Source organism: Esox lucius, chromosome 21 (genome assembly GCF_011004845.1).
Source record: "Esox lucius isolate fEsoLuc1 chromosome 21, fEsoLuc1.pri, whole genome shotgun sequence".
NCBI classification, from domain to species: Eukaryota; Metazoa; Chordata; class Actinopteri; order Esociformes; family Esocidae; genus Esox; species Esox lucius.
Window position 1 is genome coordinate 28590796 of NC_047589.1, and position 18329 is coordinate 28609124.

Consider the following 18329-nt stretch of genomic DNA (forward strand, 5'->3'; position numbering starts at 1 on the left):
GTTCAGTGGCAGATAATGTCCCTCTCTGCTGTGTTATTGCTTTATACAGGCACTCTCTCTCACACACACACACACACGCACACCTATGGCATCTGTGGCATCACTATTTGATTAAAGAGGACCCTGAGCTGGCTTTGCTCATTCAGATCATCAGTCTGTGTCACATCGATCTGACTGAGCCCTGATTCTATAAGAGTACTTGTGTGTGAATGTGAGGGAGCGAGGTGTCTGCGCGTGTGTGTGTCTTTCGTAGCGTCTGTGCATCTTGTGGTCTGATTTGTATGAAATCTGATCTCTTGAGACGTGATTGAGCTAGAGGCAGAGCCTGGCAGGACTGGTGAGTTCAAGGGGAGGGAGGTGATTTGATTTCAGCTACTGAAAAAGAAAGGTATTTTGAGAGGAAAGCTAACGGAAAGGCAGACCGATCGAGCAGAAGGTTATATCCATGCCCCTCACAGGCTCACTATAATAGTAGATCTCCTGTCCTCATCCTCACCGTCATAATAGATCCCCTGTCCTCGTCCTTATAGTCATAGTAGATCCCCTGTCCTCATCCTTATATTCATAGTAGATCCCCTGTTGTCATCCTCACTGTAATAGTAGATCTCCTGCCCTCATCCTCACCGTCATAGTAGATCCCCTTTCCTCATCCTTAGAGTCATAGTAGATCCCCTGTTGTCATCCTCACTGTAATAGTAGATCTCCTGTCCTCATTCTCACCGTCATAGTAGATCACCTGTCCTCGTCCTTATAGTCCCTGTCCCTGTCTTTCTCTTCACAGTTACAATGGAAACCTGAAACGATCGATAAGTGTACATTTATAGTATGTCTGTAGAGCCTTAAAATAAGTCAGTATAGATGGTGTAGCTCTGAAGGACTTTTTCATGGTTTGATGTTTTTAAAGGCATTGTTTTTCCCTGTGGGTGACTGTTTTTCCCCGTGGGTGACTGTTTTTTTTTCCCGTGAGTGACTGGTTTTCCCGCGGGTGTCTGGTTGCAGTCCAGAATTCTAAGTAGGACACTGGCTGACTGCACACTGATACCCACTGTCATCCGCAAGGTTGCCGTGGATACTATATTCTGTCTCACAAGATATACTGTCTCTGTCTCACTATATATACTGTCTCTGTCTCACTATATATACTCTTTGTCTCACTCTATGTACTGTCTCTGTCTCACTATATATACTGTCTCTGTCTCACTATATATACTGTCTCTGTCTCACTATATATACTCTTTGTCTCACTCTATGTACTGTCTCTGTCTCACTATATATACTGTCTCTGTCTCACTATATATACTGTCTCTGTCTCACTATATAAACTGTCTCTGTCTCACTATATATACTGTCTCTGTCTCACTATATATACTGTCTCTATCTCACTATATATACTGTCTCTGTCTCACTATATAGACTGTCTCTGTCTCACTCTATATACTGTCTCTGTCTCTCATTCGTTCACACATTGTCTCTTTCTCACCCCCGTCTCACTAGTGGTAGCAGTGGGGGTAGTGGTAGTAGGGAGAACAGCGGGAGCAGCAGTATTGGCCTTCCCATTGCCGTGCCTACGCCCTCCATTCCCAACAGTGGACCAGGTGAGCCTGTTAACTGTCTCTCTGTCTGTCTCTATGTCTGTCTCTATGTCTGTCTGTCTATCTCTATCTCTATATCTGTTTCTGTCTGAACAAACTATTATTAAATGTATGCTCTCATAGTTAATGTGTATAACTATCAGATGTGATGACTACCACAGAGAGAAACCTATTGAGTTTTGTGTGGCTAATAATTGTTAAATATACACTCTTTAGCCAATTTAAAGACATCTGGCATGCTTTCTAAATGCAAATGTAAACCTTAAAAAAACCATTTTATTTTAGTTATTATTTCACCTTAATGTTTACAGGGGAGTCAAACTGATACCTATGTCTGTACAGTTGAGATCTGTATTAAAGCAACATAAACATAAATACAAAACTACACAGACGTAAAACACATTGTGGTTCTTCTTAAAGGGCTGCTGTTAATGTTCAGAGGATGTTATCAGACACTCACATTATCAATTAGGTCAGAACACCCAGGCAGTCGCTATGGTAACACCCTGGTTCTGACACCCTTGTTTCAGTCCCACCCATGTTTGCTCCCCCCGGAGCCCCACCCCCTCCTCCACTTCCCCCCGGTTCCAATATTCCCCCTCCACCTCTTCTCCCCGGGTGGAGCTCCCAAGTTGCTCCAGCTGCTATAGGTGAGACCAAAGAACACTGCCACTACTCCACTCCGCCGTCTCCTACTCCAGCGTGGGGGGTGGGTGGGTGTGGTTGGGCGGGTGGGGGCAGGGTTTTATCCACAGGTCAATCAATTGTCGGTGGAGGTACTGGTGGTGGAGCAGGTGATTGGGTTCTTGATCAAATCTACACTCAACAGCATGTGTCCCAAATGGCACCATATTCCATAGATATTCCACTACTCTCCTAAGGTCCACAGGGCTGTGTAGGGAATAGGGTGCCGTTGTGGATGCACGCACAGAAAGGGCCCTGAAAAGGTCTCTTGTGGAAATAGGTCCTCTGGGCCCAAGTGTCTACAGGTAGGTTCATTACATTTGGAAACGGCTCCAAGGGCCGGATCACTTAGCAACCACTGTTATCTTCTGTTGATTTTACACAGTTCAGAATTACAGAATTACACACAGTTATTTTGTTTCGCTATCATACGAATATTAATGATATTTGAAAATGGTACGCTGCAGTTTATCTTTGCCCTCTGACAGGTCATCTTCACAGCCAACATGAATATACCATGACCTTGGGTTATCATTCAAGGTGCTTTCTACAAACAGAACACAGAGACATCAGCAGAATTTACTCTAATCTTGAAAGCACATGTCAAGAAAGGGCAAAGGAGAACTCTGGGGATGTTTTCATCTAGACTATTTGTTCAAGGTTGAAGATTATTCAGCCTAATAGTAATTTCTAGATTTTGAATATGAACAGTTTCTAAGCCCCGGACTTTAGCCAACTAGAATCACTGGTCCCCTTGTTTAAAATTCTTATTTAGACAAAGAGTTACGGGGTATTAATCGAAGTCTTGACCTTTTTATTTTTAACCTAATATGTGTTTACCACTGTGGCCCAGACTTAGAACATTTTCTGTCTCCACCCGTCACTATCTTAGAGGAGAGCTTCTCTTGAAATCTTCTGTTATCATAATGTATACACACACACACACACAAATGCGCTAACACATGTTTTTATCAGAGCACATCAGTGAGCCACCATTATCTGACCCTGAGAACAAGAAATTCCCAACTGGGGGAAAACATTCACACAGACACTCATACCCTCCCTCCCTCTTTTGAATGTTTTTGACGCCACAACCCTGGTATTTCACCATAATGGCGCTTTTAGTGGCTTTGGTAACTTTAAAGGCACAAAGGGTCTGCTAAATAGCATTGTTATAGTCAGTTACTCCAAAGTCTCTTCCTTCAGAAAGGTGGTTAGACTTCAGGTTGATCGGCATGGGTTTTTCTTATCCAGTTGTCCTCCATAATAAACTGGTATATTTGGATAGTTATTTTGGGTTGCCTATTTTTTTATTATTTTATTCACGAGCGAAATCAATACAAGTGTTATGATGACCTGTTTCATCAATCCTCCATTGTGCGTGCTTTAACATCTTCATGCTGTAGCACTACCGGTATGTATTGGATTCTTGAAGTATCCAAAGGGAACAACAACGTTTTCCTCCCCCGTAGGTCTTCAGCCCTCTCCTCAGGGAGCAGCAGACATTCCACCATGTTGTTGTGTCACTTTAGCAGGGCTTGATGTGTGCTAGCTCAGGAATAGATAAGATACACAGAAAGGCCAGGGGACACAGTGGAGGTGGTTCGCAGTCCTCAGATTTACTCTTCTAATTTGATTTGGGAGTGTTGGAAGTCGACATGGTACTGGAGCCATTCTGTTTCCTATTTCATACTGTTGATCTAGCAGGCAACCAACCTACCCCACAGAGTGCATTGTCGCTACGCTAAAACCCCCTGGCCGAAATCATGTAGCTAGTACCGCGAAACGGTGGAAAGTCAAAATACCACTGTTGTTATTTGAATACAGCAAATGACGTGTCACGGTGTCAGCTCTACAGTGGCGGTTGAATTGAACAACCAATTACCAGAATGCCACGGGAGCAGTCCACCAATCCATTTAACTGTCTAGAAATAGTGTCTGTCTGTCTTCTGCCCTTCCTGTCAGTTTCCCCTTCCTCTTTTACAAAACATAAGTGGACAGTGGTGTAGTCAACATGGTTATATGAAGCAAGTTTTCAGAGTAGAGGTTTCACGGCTGTAGCTAACTGACACTAGACATGACAGCGGGTTATATCACATGATGTGGCATGCTGATATTTTGAAAACCTGCCTCATGTCTGCACAATGGTTGGCCAGGAACTCAACCTCCTGCGTTTCTCCATCAGGAATGGTTTGGAGTTCCTTGTCCCTCCCCCTACCTCCTCTGAGTCTCTCTGATTGGTGGTGATGCTCTGGGGATCCTATTAATGTTTTTCCAATCTGTGGCTCTTACTGTCATTGGGTGCCACCGATTCATTTCCTGGGTGCTGTTTTGTCCTTTCTCTCTCTCTTTCCCTATCCCTCTATTGGCCCTCTCTCTCCCCCCGCCCCGCCCCCCCCCCCCCCCCCCCCCCCCCCCCCCCCTCTCTGGGTGTTTCTAGTGGTGGCTCCCGGACCAGGCCTCGGCCCCACCCCCATGTCCCAATTCGGCACCGTCTCACGGCAGATCTCGCGGCACAACTCCACCACCTCCTCGGCCTCCATGGTTTCAGCCACCGGCACCTACCGCCGCGCGCCCTCCGTCAGCTCCCAGTTCTCCTTACAGCAGCAGCAACAGCCGTACGTTAACGGGGGAACCCCCACCTACCCCCAGAACTCAAGTAAGACACCGTCCTCATCAGGTTATTAGACCCGGGGGGGTGGGGGGAGGTTGAGGTCGCACTCAATGGAACTGCACTTCCCACTCCGAGCACTGTGGGGCTCCACTGAGTCACCGTGTTAGAACTGCCCCGCCTGAGACACCTGCGTCCCTCACCAGCCGTCACGGCAACTGATTGCACCGCTGTCACGGTAACGGTCGCCGTCACCACTATCGGCGTCTCGCCCCTGGCGTACATACATTGCTCCGTTTGCTTTCACAAGGCACCGTGGAGTCGACTTCTGGGTCACCCGACTCTAATCTACACAGAGCTGGTGGGATTGCCCAGGCCCTATTTTGTGGTGCGCCTTCGATGGTGCTCTGGTCATATGATCCTCGGGGTAGAGTGTCATTCCTCTCAAACAAATGGTACTGACCTTTTTCCTCTGCGAAAGTGTATGTTCAGGTATTTCTGGTGTACTATCTTCTGCATTGATTTGAGGGGTTTTCTTCTGTGTGGATTCTTCACCTTATTGAATCCAGACCATCAATAGATTCAAGCACTGCAAAACTTCTAAGCACCGTCTGAATTTACTTAAATCACTGATTTAGTGTTTTCACCTTTTTAAGTGGCGGGTTTATTTTCACCTTGCCGCCGTCCTCTGAAATGTACCAGGCAGCCTACATAAAGGTGACCACGGCTCAAGGTGTCTAATCCCAGTGTTTATTTTTAGTCCTCCTCCTGGACTCCTGTGACACACACACACATTCATTAAGTCATGGAAAATGCAGAAGGATTTAGAATAAAAGGTGGGAAACTCCAGATGTTACTTCCAGCCCTGTTACAAACAGTGTGACAACAAAAATATCAAATCCCAACATGTACAACCACCAGTATACCTTGACGAATCTGGGGTGTGTGTGTGTGTCCTTGAAGTGATAGTATTTTATTGACTTTGGCTGCTCTGTTTCACATAGTATTCCCATCTATGGTTCATGGTGACTGATGTCCGCTTTGTTGTTTCCTTGCTCCCCTCCTTCCGCGTGTGTGCGTGCCCGTGCGTGTGTGCGTGCCCGTGCGTGTGTGCGTGCCCGTGCGTGTGTGTTTCGGCCTCCAGTGTCTCTGGCTCCTCCTCCTCCTCCCCCCATGCCCCAGCTTACTCCACAGATTCCACTGACAGGCTTTGTGGCCAGGGTGCAGGAGAACAGTAAGTCCAGCGGCCCGCTACACCCCCGCCGCGGAATACATATTAGGAACTGTCACCCGGTCAGGCCTCGGCCCCGCACTGGTCCGACGTCGGGCCTGACCTCATTCCCCCAATGCTTCTGCTCAAATCGGCAAAGAGCCTGAGGGGGACCAGGGCATCGGCCTTGGCCTTCGTTAACACACTGGTACTCTTGACACGTAGGCTTAACCCTTTATGCCATGATCTCTATAGGATTATGTGGGCACGCCCGTTAACGCCAACTTGGAATGCTTGATATCCCAGGCTTATGAGCTGTACCTAATAGTCTGGACGGGATGGTACGTCAGCCTCCCCCCTCCCCTATTCAGGAGCCCCCCCCCCCGGCACTAGTCCACCTTTCCTCTGAACCATTGGCTAATGGGGGTCCGATGAGAATGAGTGACAAAGTTTCTAATATGTGCTCCGTGTTCTTCCTTACGCCAGATCTGATTAAAACAGTCCCCTATGCGTCCATCAGCAGGAGCATGCTGTGTGCCTGTTGTCGTCGTCCCCCATCGTCCGTCTGTCTGTCTGTCTCATGCCGTAGAAGCCCTCAGTGTTCCTTGCGCCGTCCGTGTTAATGCGCAGTGCTCTCAGACACACACTCCGAGCCAGTGAGGCCCACTGCTTTCTCTTGTGAGCAGGTCCTAAGGATAAGCAGTGACAGTGCAGTGGCTCCAGATTATTCCGGAGAATGTATAATGACACTGGCATCTTAAACGGTATTTCCTAAAAGTCCCATGTGAGATAGGTATCATTAGGCATCTGCTTTCGTAACAGTGCACCGATGAAACAGCACATATTGAAGAGCATATGGACTTTTATTGTGTAACCAACAGCCAACTGGACAGGGTGTCCATTTTCTATTTTTTTTTCTATTATGTATTTAGCAGGCTTTTTTCTATGCCTCTTGTTCTCAGAAGGCTTTTATTTTCATTGGAAAGTGTGATGTTGGAGTGTGTGTGTGTGTGTGTGTGTGTGTGTGTGTGTTAGTAACACGGCACATCGTCTGAGATACGCAAACCTGGGAAGACCTGCACCCTCTGACCCTTTGGTAAAAACATGCAGGGTGAAAGGTTGCAGGCAAGCCTCAATGATCCATGCATACTAATGGAGGTCCTAACTAACTCAGTTGTTTGTTATTGTATTTTTTTTTTAATTATTATTATTTATTTATTTTTTTCACACATTCACTTCAAAAACGACCACATTGTCATATTTATCTGACACATAGTGTTTCTTTTTTTGTCAGGGATAACACAAAGTCGATCGCTCATGTCCGTTGTGGTCCCTTAAAGTGCATCCTGCCAGACATTACGGGAGGGTTATAAAACCACAGGAAAACAAGAAGCATTTCCCAGGAAATGCTTTTTTCAACCTGACAGGAATATAGGGCTCTTTGCTACCCTCTAGCAGTCCCAGTCATCTGCGTGTCGTCCAGTCTCATATGGTCCCGCCCTTCACCCGTTCCATTTGTGGAGATCTGAGAGGATTTCTTTGGTGTAGCCACCTGAAACTCAACCGTTGACCTCGAAGCTGCTGATTGTTCTAACTCGTCATTAATTGCACCCAATTGGTGTCCCAGGCCTAAATAAGTCCCTGATTTGGAGGTTGAAATGAAACAATGGAGTGGAAGTGGCTTCGAGGACTCGAGTGGAGTTTGAGGGACTCATAGCAACCCAATCCTCTGAGATCTCTGTGACTGTAAACCAGGCTCTGGGTCCAGGAGTCCGTGACTGTAAACCAGGCTCTGGGTCCAGGAGTCCGTGACTGTATTACCAGGCTCTGGGTCCAGGAGTCCGTGACTGTATTACCAGGCTCTGGGTCCAGGAGTCCGTGACTGTATTACCAGGCTCTGGGTCCAGGAGTCCGTGACTGTATTACCAGGCTCTGGGTCCAGGAGTCCGTGACTGCATTACCAGGTTCTGGGTCCAGGAGTCCGTGACTGTATTACCAGGTTCTGGGTCCAGGAGTCCGTGACTGTAAACCAGGCTCTGGGTCCAGGAGTCCGTTTGTGGAACTGTCCAGAGTATATTTGTGGTTGTAGAGCTGCATAGTCTTGGCTAAAGAATTAACAATGTCATACGACACGAAACGGGACTTGCCGGCGCCAGAATCAGCATTCCAACAACTTGCCAATCTTAACTGTCGGTGCCCAGCAAACCTACCAGTGCATGTTGCTCCGTCACAATTGCATGGTTCTGCATGGTTCTGCATGGTCCTTCATGGTTCTACATGGTTCTGCATGGTTCTGCATGGTTCCACACGGTTCTGCACAGTTCTCTCTGTGCAGTTGGGTTTCCTCTGACGTACGGTACCGTTTCCTTTCTGCACCTTCCAGACCGTGTTCCTAATCTCGTTCTCTCTCTCTCCCCCTACTCGTCGCCTGGCAGTTGCGGACACCCCTACCCCCCCACCCCCCCCGCCGCCGGATGACCTGCCCATGTTTGACGAGGCTCCGCCCCCGCCCCCGCCCCCTCCGGTGGACTATGGAGATGAGGAGGAAGCGGCGGTGGTTAACTACAGCGACCCGTACGCTGACGGAGACCCCCAGTGGGCCCCCAAGACCTACATGGAGAAAGGTGCCCCCCCCCCCACACACAAACACACAAGTTTGTACAGCTACCCTCATGGCGACCAGAAACCCCAATTCTAGCTATAAAATCAATTGTATGTTTGACTCTAAATCTAAACCCTGAGCCGGAAATTGACTTTTGCCTCACAGGGACCGGCAAAAGGTCCAAATTAGTCAAAAAAAATGTTGTGGTTTTACTGTACTCATTGGGGTATTTGGTCCCCATGAGTTTAGTAAGACCTAAAACACACACACGTTTTTTTTCACATTTTGTCAAGTCAGTGGTCCTGAATTGAAAATGTATAGTTTTTCCTGTTCGTCTTCACACCATGTTACACGCTTTCTTGTATACAATGAAAATGTAAAATTGAAACGTCCTGATTGGCGCGTCAGGCTTTGTCCCAGTTACTACATCCCCCGTGGAAGGACCACGTAAAACAATAATTGGACCAGTTCACATGAGATTACCGTTCCGCTGATGCGTTGTGTCCCCCCCCCCCCACAGTGGTGGCCATCTACGACTACACCGCGGACAAGGACGACGAGCTGAGCTTCATGGAGGGCGCCATCATTTACATCATCAAGAAGAACGATGACGGCTGGTTCGAGGGAATCAGTAGCGGAGTCACTGGCCTGTTTCCCGGCAACTACGTTGAGTCCATCATGCACTACGCGGACTGAAGCGAACACCAGCCCCCGTGTGTTTATTCAGTCTTACATGGGTCCACTAAACGACCAGTTGAAAGGAAGTCCCGCCATGCAAGGGCCAGAGAAGTGCTTGTTTTCCCTTACTGATTGCAAATCAATAAAAACAAAATGTCTATTTAGTTTATTTTGGTGTTGTTCCGGGTGGGTTGGGAGACGTTATATCGAGTGTACTGGTGTGCGCTCAATGGCTGTAGAGTAAGGATGTTTTCAAAGGCCGGGGCCACTCTAGTCGTTGTCCGCTCATGCTTGTGCCGACTCCGTGGTAATGATCGTGACCGTTCCATAAGAAGTCGACATATTCTGTGTTCTTCATGTCCACATATGCCTTTCATAAAATGCGTAGCCCTGTTTATACCAGGCTTTGATATGCAGCCTTTCTCCCGATCTTGTTCACATTCTGATTGTTCCCACATGTCAAATCTGAAGACTCGTTGTGTTAGGATCTGGCAAACGGATGAAGGATGCACGTTAGAGACTGGCATGAATGGGGCTTTTGGCCCTACCATTCATTAGTGTTTATCTGCGTCTATTGACCAATTCACCAAACCATATTTGTAAGTAAGCATTATGCTGTACGGAGCAAATGTCATTCGGATGTAACACATAGTAGGCTATGTCGGCGTTACGGAGGTAGTGTGTGCCCGTTCTTAGTGTAAGTCTTACTACTGCTTTGTGCTCTACTCAATCCGTTTCGCGGAGGCTCAGCGTTACGGCGTAATTGAAGTTGAAGGCGGTTAATAGTCCGGTGACCAGGTTAAAAGACAATGCTCTCTGGTTAGCGGAGACCGCGTTGGCTTCAAATGCTGCGCGTCGGCGCTGTCGGAAAATACCTCTACACTTTAATTGCTTAATCTGTAACACGCCATCCATCCAGATTGAATAGAGCATTTTATTGTACATAGAGTGAGTGAGTTGCAGCCCTCTTGGGTGTCCGCAGTACAAAGTCAGTGAATGTCAGTCAAAGTTGAAAGCAGGCTACATGCAAAATGTGCAACAGAAGAATCGGATTTTCTATGGTCGACATTCATACAATCACTGGCTGATCCATTTTGAATGTTGAATGCAAAACATTAATAGCATTTGCCGAATGACGAAAGTTTTTTTTTATCTGTATGTTTTAATTCAGTCAAGGCAAAGCATGCAAAAACATTTATGTATGAATGCCATTATGCTTGAATTGTCTGTAATATTTGCATTAAATGTAGGCAATTCTATTACTTATAATTGATTTAATTATCTAGACATAAAAGGCATTTTTTTTACTTGATGGTTGTATTTTATTAATCCTAGAACTTCAGTTCTTTAATGAGTTCTTCCGTCTGGTAATATGTAGATCAACAGTTATTTTGTGATTTTCAATTTGAAGGACACTTTCCCATTTTCAACATTTCAGTTCCATGCATTCTTAGAAGTGTCACAGCAAACGTTTTACTAATCCGAACCAACTGTAGGTACGTGTAATCACTAGCGTAAGTAAAATGTAAATAATCAATATTGGATTGATAGATTGTAATAGTAAATGGGCTCGGGTTACTGCTGTTGTGATGTTTATAAAAAATAAAACATTGCCATTTTAGTATTCTCAAATAACGGGACACCAATATGACTAATTTACCTCCTCAGTCTTCACATACAGGAATTCACAAAATAATGGAATTATCATAATTAAAACCATTTTGCTCCTCGACCCTGTTCTTAGAGATCTACCGTCCTGCAGGATCTCTCTCAAACCCAGTTGTTACTAAACTGTTTGTGTTTCCTCCAGCTTGTTATTTAGGATCCAGGCGGCTAAATAACAGATTGGAGAGAATTTACAGGATGGTATCTCTCCAGGAACAGGATTGGAGAGAACCTACAGGATGGTATCTCTCCAGGAACAGGATTGGGCAGGCCTGCTTAAATGTTGCATAACTCGGGTCTGGATGAAATCTCCGTGCCAAGTTTTCTTCTGTTTCCAAAGTGACCCCCATCCACTTTGTCCATATTCATTTGTTAGGTAAAGTTTTTTTAAACAATGACATTTTATAATCAAATAATTCACGACAATTCGGGTTGGTGTTTTTTCCCTTTCAAGATGGAAAATTGCAGTTTTCTCCTACTTTCGGTTCCGGACTCGCCACAATATGAAGTCACCTGCTCCTGTCGCTATTTAGCAGTTCTGGATATAGCAGCTAATGCCTTGAAACATTGTCTGTCTTGCTTTGTTATATCCAACATATACAACTGTTCCAGCTCAATGGGTAGAATTATCAAAGCTTGGATCTATGCCCTTAATTTGTATATAAAATGTTAATTGAACAATTAATGTACAGCCTTTTATAATAAACCTTCCTCCTATGTACAATGTGATTGTGTTGAATGGGAATGAAAACAATGTATTTTCTTAAAAAGATAGTTTTTAATCGGAGTACATGGTGATTGTAGACGTTAAGGCCTTGGCTGTTTCTAAGGTCTTGATACACAAAAAAGACAGCATAACATTCTCCCCAAATCCCACTTTTTTTTCTTTTTTTTTTACACCAGGTAGGATTACCTGCACGGAAAAATAATGCCCAGAACAGTAGTACCCATTGAAGTCACCGGTCTACTGTCGTCATTCCAGTTCTATGCACATAAACCCATCTGACTGGCAAAAAACAGTTAACTTGTGGGGAAACGTGGGTCGTGACCTTCCAGCAATGTCTTAATTGAGTTCCAACCCACACGTTTAACAATGATTCAGCTTTTGAGTCGTGGTGGAATTACAGTGACCACGCGGCGCCCATCCCACCCCAAACATTGAATAACATCCACTGACGACAGGCTGTACTCTGGGGCAGAGTATGGGAAGTCACAGCACTGTGTGAAGCCCGAACGAGGTATAGCTGCCATTTTCAACAGTGACCCTGATAGGTCTCTGCATAGAAGCTTAAGTCCAATCCTCATTCAGGCCCTGATCGATCGCTTTCTGACATCAGGTTAGCGGCGGCAACCAGGTTGTTGTCAAAGACGTAATTCGTAGTTCTGTGAACCCCTTTGTGTAAGAAGACATAGGCAGTGCGTCGCATTAGTCTGCCCCGGAGAGCCTGGATATACGCTCTGTTTTACTTCCACCTTCGACGTGGCCACAAAGAAACCTGCTTCCACTGTGTGACATCCCTGTGTGACATCACTGCTGATCAGTCACCCATAAGCCCCTCTCCGCGTCCCAGACCCCCCCCCCCGCGGGGTTCCTTCCACAGGACCTGGTAGCTGCCTGAAGTGAAGCCTGGAAACGGGGGGGCGGGTTGGGGGGGGCTCACTTGTTGCGGGTGAGGACCATCTCAGTGAGCCGGACGAGGGCGTCGCGTTCCGGGGAGGGCCGCAGCAAGCCGATTTGCCGGATGGCTTCCTGGCAGTAGCGCCGGGCCAGATAGTTGGTCTGATCCACACCGTCGCTCTGAGGCCGGGAGAAACCAGGCGGTTTGAGTGTGCTTTCAAACAGTCAGCTGTCACAAAATATCATCAAAACTAATTACAATAATTACAGGTATCATAACACACATGGAAACCGATTCATATCCTGCAAAATCATGAGACCAATCGTGTTTCCGTAATGCGTTTCATACACGCAAGTAACAGGAGTAACGTTTTTCCTTCCATGGACGGCTCAGGCTCCGTACCTCCAGGACGTACTGCCAGGCTCGATCCACATCTCCACTGGAGCTGAACCTCCTCATGATCATAGCATGCAGCTCAGGAAACTAGAGAGGAATTGGTAAAGTACACTGTCACAGACTGGGCAGTTGGACAAGATGCCCATAAGCTCTGACCATTCAGTTAATGTGATTCAATCTAGAAATAGGAATGTTAGACAGGGACCAGGTAGTTATTGCAGAAAAACACTCCCAACAAACAGAGTTCCCAGATCATATCTGCGATCTCTGAACCAGACCAGAGAGACACTGAGTTTTTGGTTCCAGAATTGCTGGTTCTCCTTTAATGAATTGGATTAGGTTAAGTAAAGCACAGATTGGTTGATCCGATAACTCATGTTCATAACTTCATGGAGTCCGAAATGGAGCACAGTGTTACTAGTTCAGATCTAGAAATTACTGTTGCCACCAACAACATGTAGATTATTTCTACAGAATAATTATTATATTAAGTTTTCATCTGCTTCCAGGGTCTTTGTGATCCCATAGTGTTACAACCATAGAATAATGTTGAATACGTGAATACAAATGAAATAAACATTTCTACATTGGCTATGAAATGGCTTTACTGCTGGAGTCGTGAGATCGAGTCGTGAGATACTGTGTAGGCTAGAAAGATTCAGGGTAACAGGGTGGACAATTAATATAATTAATGTTCACCCATACACATTAAGTCACCACACACACCAGACTCACACCCACACACCTGTTGGCAGGCAAACAGAACCGGGCCAGTGGCTAAGCCCAACTTGAGGTCGGTAGCTGAAGGCTTTCCTAGCTGGTTGGCACAGGCAGTGAAATCCAACACATCATCTACCAGCTGGGAGACAAACAGAATGAATATTAAACCAATAACTAACACACACAGTTGTCAGATAAAAGACAAATCTGCCCATCACTCTTGAAATTCAAAAGTTACACAGGCTGGAGTGATGCGAAGGCATCTCTTCACGTCACAGGTGTCTAAAATGAAGTCATCTTTTTTAGACAACCCAAAAGGTGCAAGGGACAATCAATGGGTGCACATTAAATGACATCCATTCAAGAGAAAAAACCCAAATATTAGAACTGTACCTGAAACGCGATGCCTACGTTCCGCCCATACTGATAAGCTATTTCATGAACCTCTGGATCCGAGTTCACCAGAATGGATACCTTGAATGGATACAAACCGACAGTCAGCACAAACCTTTTCTGTCCGGCCAAAAGACTTCCCTGAAGCCTTGGGTTATTGGTGTCGATATAGAACGTACATACTGCTTTACAACTGTTTGCGATGAGACTCGCAGTTTTCTTAAAGGTCTTCTCGAGGTAGTGTTTGAATCTCTCGTTCTCGTTTTCCTTGGAGCCCAGTTGCATGAACTCACCTGGAACATCAACAAATACGTTACCAGACGGGTATTCCGGAGAGCTGGATTAGTAACTTCAAACCAGAATGTGAACAAACTGGGTTTTCGGCTCCTGAAAAACCTTGAACCAAACCACCCTACAGGGTTAAATGTATCTTATCCTGTGATAAGATCAATATATCGCAGAGCTTATCCACTAATGAGATCCTACACAGAAAACCCAACTGACATCAGAGCCTGTATTGGGCCCCAAACATTACAAAGGAAACTAAATATTGATCATACATCAAATAGAACCTTTAGTTAATTGCATTATATATATTTTCCTTATAATTATCGGACCAAATACTCAACCCGTACACGTCCAATGTAACTCAACAAGGTTTTGCATTCACTATAGAAACTGTGTGTATTGCTTTTCAAATTTTCCCAAGTAATAATTCAGTAGCACCATTGCTGCCGAAAAATTCAGATCTGTGACGTGGCGTGATTTGATTATCAAATAGACCTACACACATATGGGTGATTATCAATAATACTGTTTTAAATTAGCAGATTACTCAATGAGTAGTTGAAACTGGTACTCAATGTGTAGTTGAAACTGGTACTCAATGTGTAGTTGAAACTGGTACAACAACTGTTCCTGCCGATACAAGCTCAAACAAGCGGGACCACAAACCCTGGGTCTCCGCTACAAACGGCAAACATCCTGCACGCCCTCACCTCGCACCAGATCCTCGATGACCTGGGAAAGGACTGACACCACTGTGTTGTTGCCGATACGGGCCAGTGCCATGGAGGCCGCAGACAAAATGAAATCTCCAGCTAAAATGGCCTGGGAACGAGAGGACAGATGCATTTACAGCGGTCATCAAACCACTACGCTATTTTCTCATGCAACAGATTTATTATATAACAGTCTTCTTCAGGATAGGGATTATATTTTACCAGCATTAAATTGTACTTCTGTTTGGAACTCGTGCCCCAACAATATGAATCCCATTGGCTGTTGAATAACATCAAGTGCTTCGTATTGACCTTTAAAAGGTCATGCAATGGATATGTTTCTTTGAAGACTCAGTTCAGGGAGGCGGTGGCTAACCTTTCGCTCACCCCACACTTCATTGATAGTTGTCTTGCCCCTCCGCTTGTCCGACCCGTCGATGACATCATCGTGGACCAGACTGGCAGTGTGAATCATTTCAGAGATCATAGCTATGGCCCGCTGTCCAGGGAGAAGATCTCTGCACGGGCCGACAGAGAAATGAAAGAATAGAAAGAGGAAGAGGGCACGATCACACCTTGACCACACATCCTGCACCCTGACTCATTTCACGAGATGGTAACTGCGAAGGAATAGTGTGAGCATTGTTCATTAAGACTCGCTGCAGAAGACAACAGCCGACGCCTGAAATGGTACCTTTTCTATGCTGATGGGCTACCGAGGCTTTCTGAAACCCTGTGTCGAATAAGCGATTAATTACTCAAAAAGGCTTTCATAAACACTACTGATGAGAGACATCTGCTAGTCAGAGATAAATACTGATGTTTACATAGACTTCTTGTCTATGTAAGATACAAGTTCAGCCAGAAAACGCCACATATTAGCTTAAAAAAACACTTACTGGAGAACATGGCAATGCTAAAATAACACATATTTCCTACCTCTTCCCGTTAATTCTTATTTTTTTCTTTCTTTCTTTTTACTTCTTTTGGATGATGATGAAGAGTGTATACTACTATACACTAAATAAAACGAAGTTATTTGAACACCAATAGGTGTGGTTTCCACAGATTGTTTTGTTTTGTTCTTTAACAGGCCACTGCCTGTTACTTCTTTATAACTCCACCATTAACAGTTGCGCCAATGCTAAATATTAAAACAGTTTTAACCCCATATTGGGAAATAAGCTCTCCAGTAGAGCTCGGTGTCTAGAGCTCGGTGTCTAGAGCTCGGTGTCTAGAGCTCGGTGTCTAGAGCTCGGTGTCTAGAGCTCGGTGTCTAGAGCTCGGTGTCTAGAGCTCGGTGTCGGAAAGAAACTTGGCATCGGAGATATCTGTAGGAACTGGCGTTTTTGCAACAGGGTTTCGAAAGCACGTGATCAAACGAAGCTTCAGACGTCATTGATTGATTAGTTACTAACAGTCAAGCCTCCTCCGCTCAAACCCACGGTCCACCGCTTTGCAAAACACATGCGATCGCCGTCCTTGAAAACATCCCGGACGTCTGAGCAACACCAAAGGTCCCGACAGCGTAGGCCCGCTGGCGACATTTCAAGCTAGCCGCGGGGTGAGCCTATGGTACACTCTGAACCCCGCCACTCGTGCCCATCCCTGGTATCCATCCTACCTGTTCCACCTCTACACCCAGAGTCATGTCTTACCGGTCTCGGTTGCTGTGGATGTTGCACGCCCGGGCCATGAGCACCACTATCATGGGTCGAAAGGCCTTGCCCTGCCCGTCAAAGTAGTAATCACATAAAGACTTGAGCTCCGATTTGGACACGAAAAGCTCCTGTGAAGCCAAGCAACGTTCCAGTCAGTGAGCCATCCGCATGGCCCCGAAGAGTCACACGTAACACATATTATAACTTAAAGAGACCCTGGTAATAACATGTTAATAATGCTGCTGTTAACATTAATAACCATTATAAAGTAAAACAAAGTTAAAGTGTCTGAAGCTGTAGCAATGAATGATCACTCACATGGGTGACTTACCTTTTTGATGTCATCATACAAATGATTCAAGTCATTTTGGGCCATTGAGAAGGGGTCTATCAACTTGGCATCGCTGTGTGTCCTTTTGCAAGAGCACAGTTTAGGTGTCTGGTAAAGCAACTTTGTTCTGTACCTATGTGAAATTGAATATACACACACCTGAATGAAATTCACATAGACACATGAACGGATGTAGTTAATATTTAAATCTCAGACTCACCTTGTAAAAAGTGAGCTACCTAGTGAGGTTGTGTGTACATGCCTTGAGAACAGCCCCTGAAAGTAATTAAAGTCACAAATGAATAACTGCATCAGTAGAATAGGAGAGGTGTGTAGTGTAATGAAATGGGTGGGTAAACACTGAAGAAAAATACTTTCAACTGAATATACTGTACTTTTTCCCCCACAAAACATGGGTAAACTGTTTAATTGGATATCCTGTTATTATTTCACAACCTTTGGGTTATTTAAGGTTAGGCCCCAGAGTTGGCTTGCTGGTTGGGAAATTCTATAGGCTAACATTACGCAATTAACCTTAAATCAGATCACAAATAACCTGAGGGAAACGGAGAGAACAAGCTCAGATGTATACTTACTGTCCCTTCTGAACTAAGAATTAACCTAGACATCAATTACAATCGCAAGAACTATATTGAACTAAAATAAGAATACATGAAGCAATAAGAACATTACTTGAACTTTTGCTGTGCCCCCGTCCTTCATAAAATATATATTGTTGTGTCTAGCTTCTGCAACTGAAATTAACTTGCCATTACCAAATAAAAATACAAACACCAGGCCATATGTAAGTAACCCTGTAAATAAGATCAGCTTGCAATTTCCACACTAGAAGATGACCTTTCTAAGGTGATCAGCAGACAGCACGCCCGGCCAGCAAAAATCTAAGACTTTGGGCGGCACGTTACCGGATTTCCCCAGCCAGCGACTGTCCCCGTTCCAAGGAGCGAATTGACAGCAAACGTATTTGATCTTCTATTCAAACCACATATTGTTTCTAGTAAAGTTGAACTCTTAGCGGCTGTAATCCATCTTCCACAGTGACTCCACTGTACCGCCATCTTCACTGTCACACATTCCTAGAGCGATCATAGAATGTGACGCCGGAAGCGGAAGTGGAATAATTGTTAACGTCATTACGTAAAAAA

General features: G+C 45.2%; 2 protein-coding genes across 19 annotated transcripts in view; one reads left to right on the plus strand and one right to left on the minus strand.

Annotated features, from left to right (window-relative positions):
- abi1a (abl-interactor 1a) overlaps window positions 1-11763 on the plus strand; it is a 45395-nt gene extending 33632 nt beyond the window's left edge. For 4 of the 14 annotated variants that reach the window (XM_020041765.3, XM_029116240.2, XM_029116241.2 and 1 more), the window contains 6 exons: window positions 1495-1595; window positions 2123-2242; window positions 4717-4935; window positions 6032-6121; window positions 8533-8721; window positions 9220-11763. In XM_020041765.3, the coding sequence (XP_019897324.2) occupies window positions 1495-1595; window positions 2123-2242; window positions 4717-4935; window positions 6032-6121; window positions 8533-8721; window positions 9220-9395 (895 nt within the window). In that variant the 3' untranslated portion in view covers window positions 9396-11763. The remainder of the gene's footprint in view (window positions 1-1494; window positions 1596-2122; window positions 2243-4716; window positions 4936-6031; window positions 6122-8532; window positions 8722-9219) is intronic. The other 10 variants (XM_029116243.2, XM_029116251.2, XM_029116252.2 and 7 more) reach the window with 4 other exon arrangements.
- Window positions 11764-11800: 37 nt separating this feature from the next.
- On the minus strand, window positions 11801-18272 carry pdss1 (prenyl (decaprenyl) diphosphate synthase, subunit 1). Of its 5 annotated transcripts, XM_010903715.3 has the most exons (11): window positions 18090-18272; window positions 17384-17439; window positions 17164-17296; window positions 16830-16960; window positions 15548-15689; window positions 15169-15280; window positions 14354-14463; window positions 14171-14251; window positions 13803-13916; window positions 13064-13144; window positions 12700-12840 (listed from the first exon to the last, which is right to left on the minus strand). In XM_010903715.3, exons 1-11 carry the CDS (start codon window positions 18240-18242, stop codon window positions 12700-12702), a joined length of 1254 nt encoding a protein of 417 aa, XP_010902017.2. In that variant the 5' UTR covers window positions 18243-18272. The 5 variants fall into 5 exon arrangements, with proteins under 5 accessions (XP_019897325.2, XP_010902017.2, XP_019897326.2 ...); XM_020041766.2 differs by having other exon boundaries at window positions 11801-12840; window positions 14171-14463; XM_020041767.2 differs by having other exon boundaries at window positions 14171-14463; window positions 17164-17245.
- Between the last annotated feature and the right edge of the window lie 57 nt (window positions 18273-18329).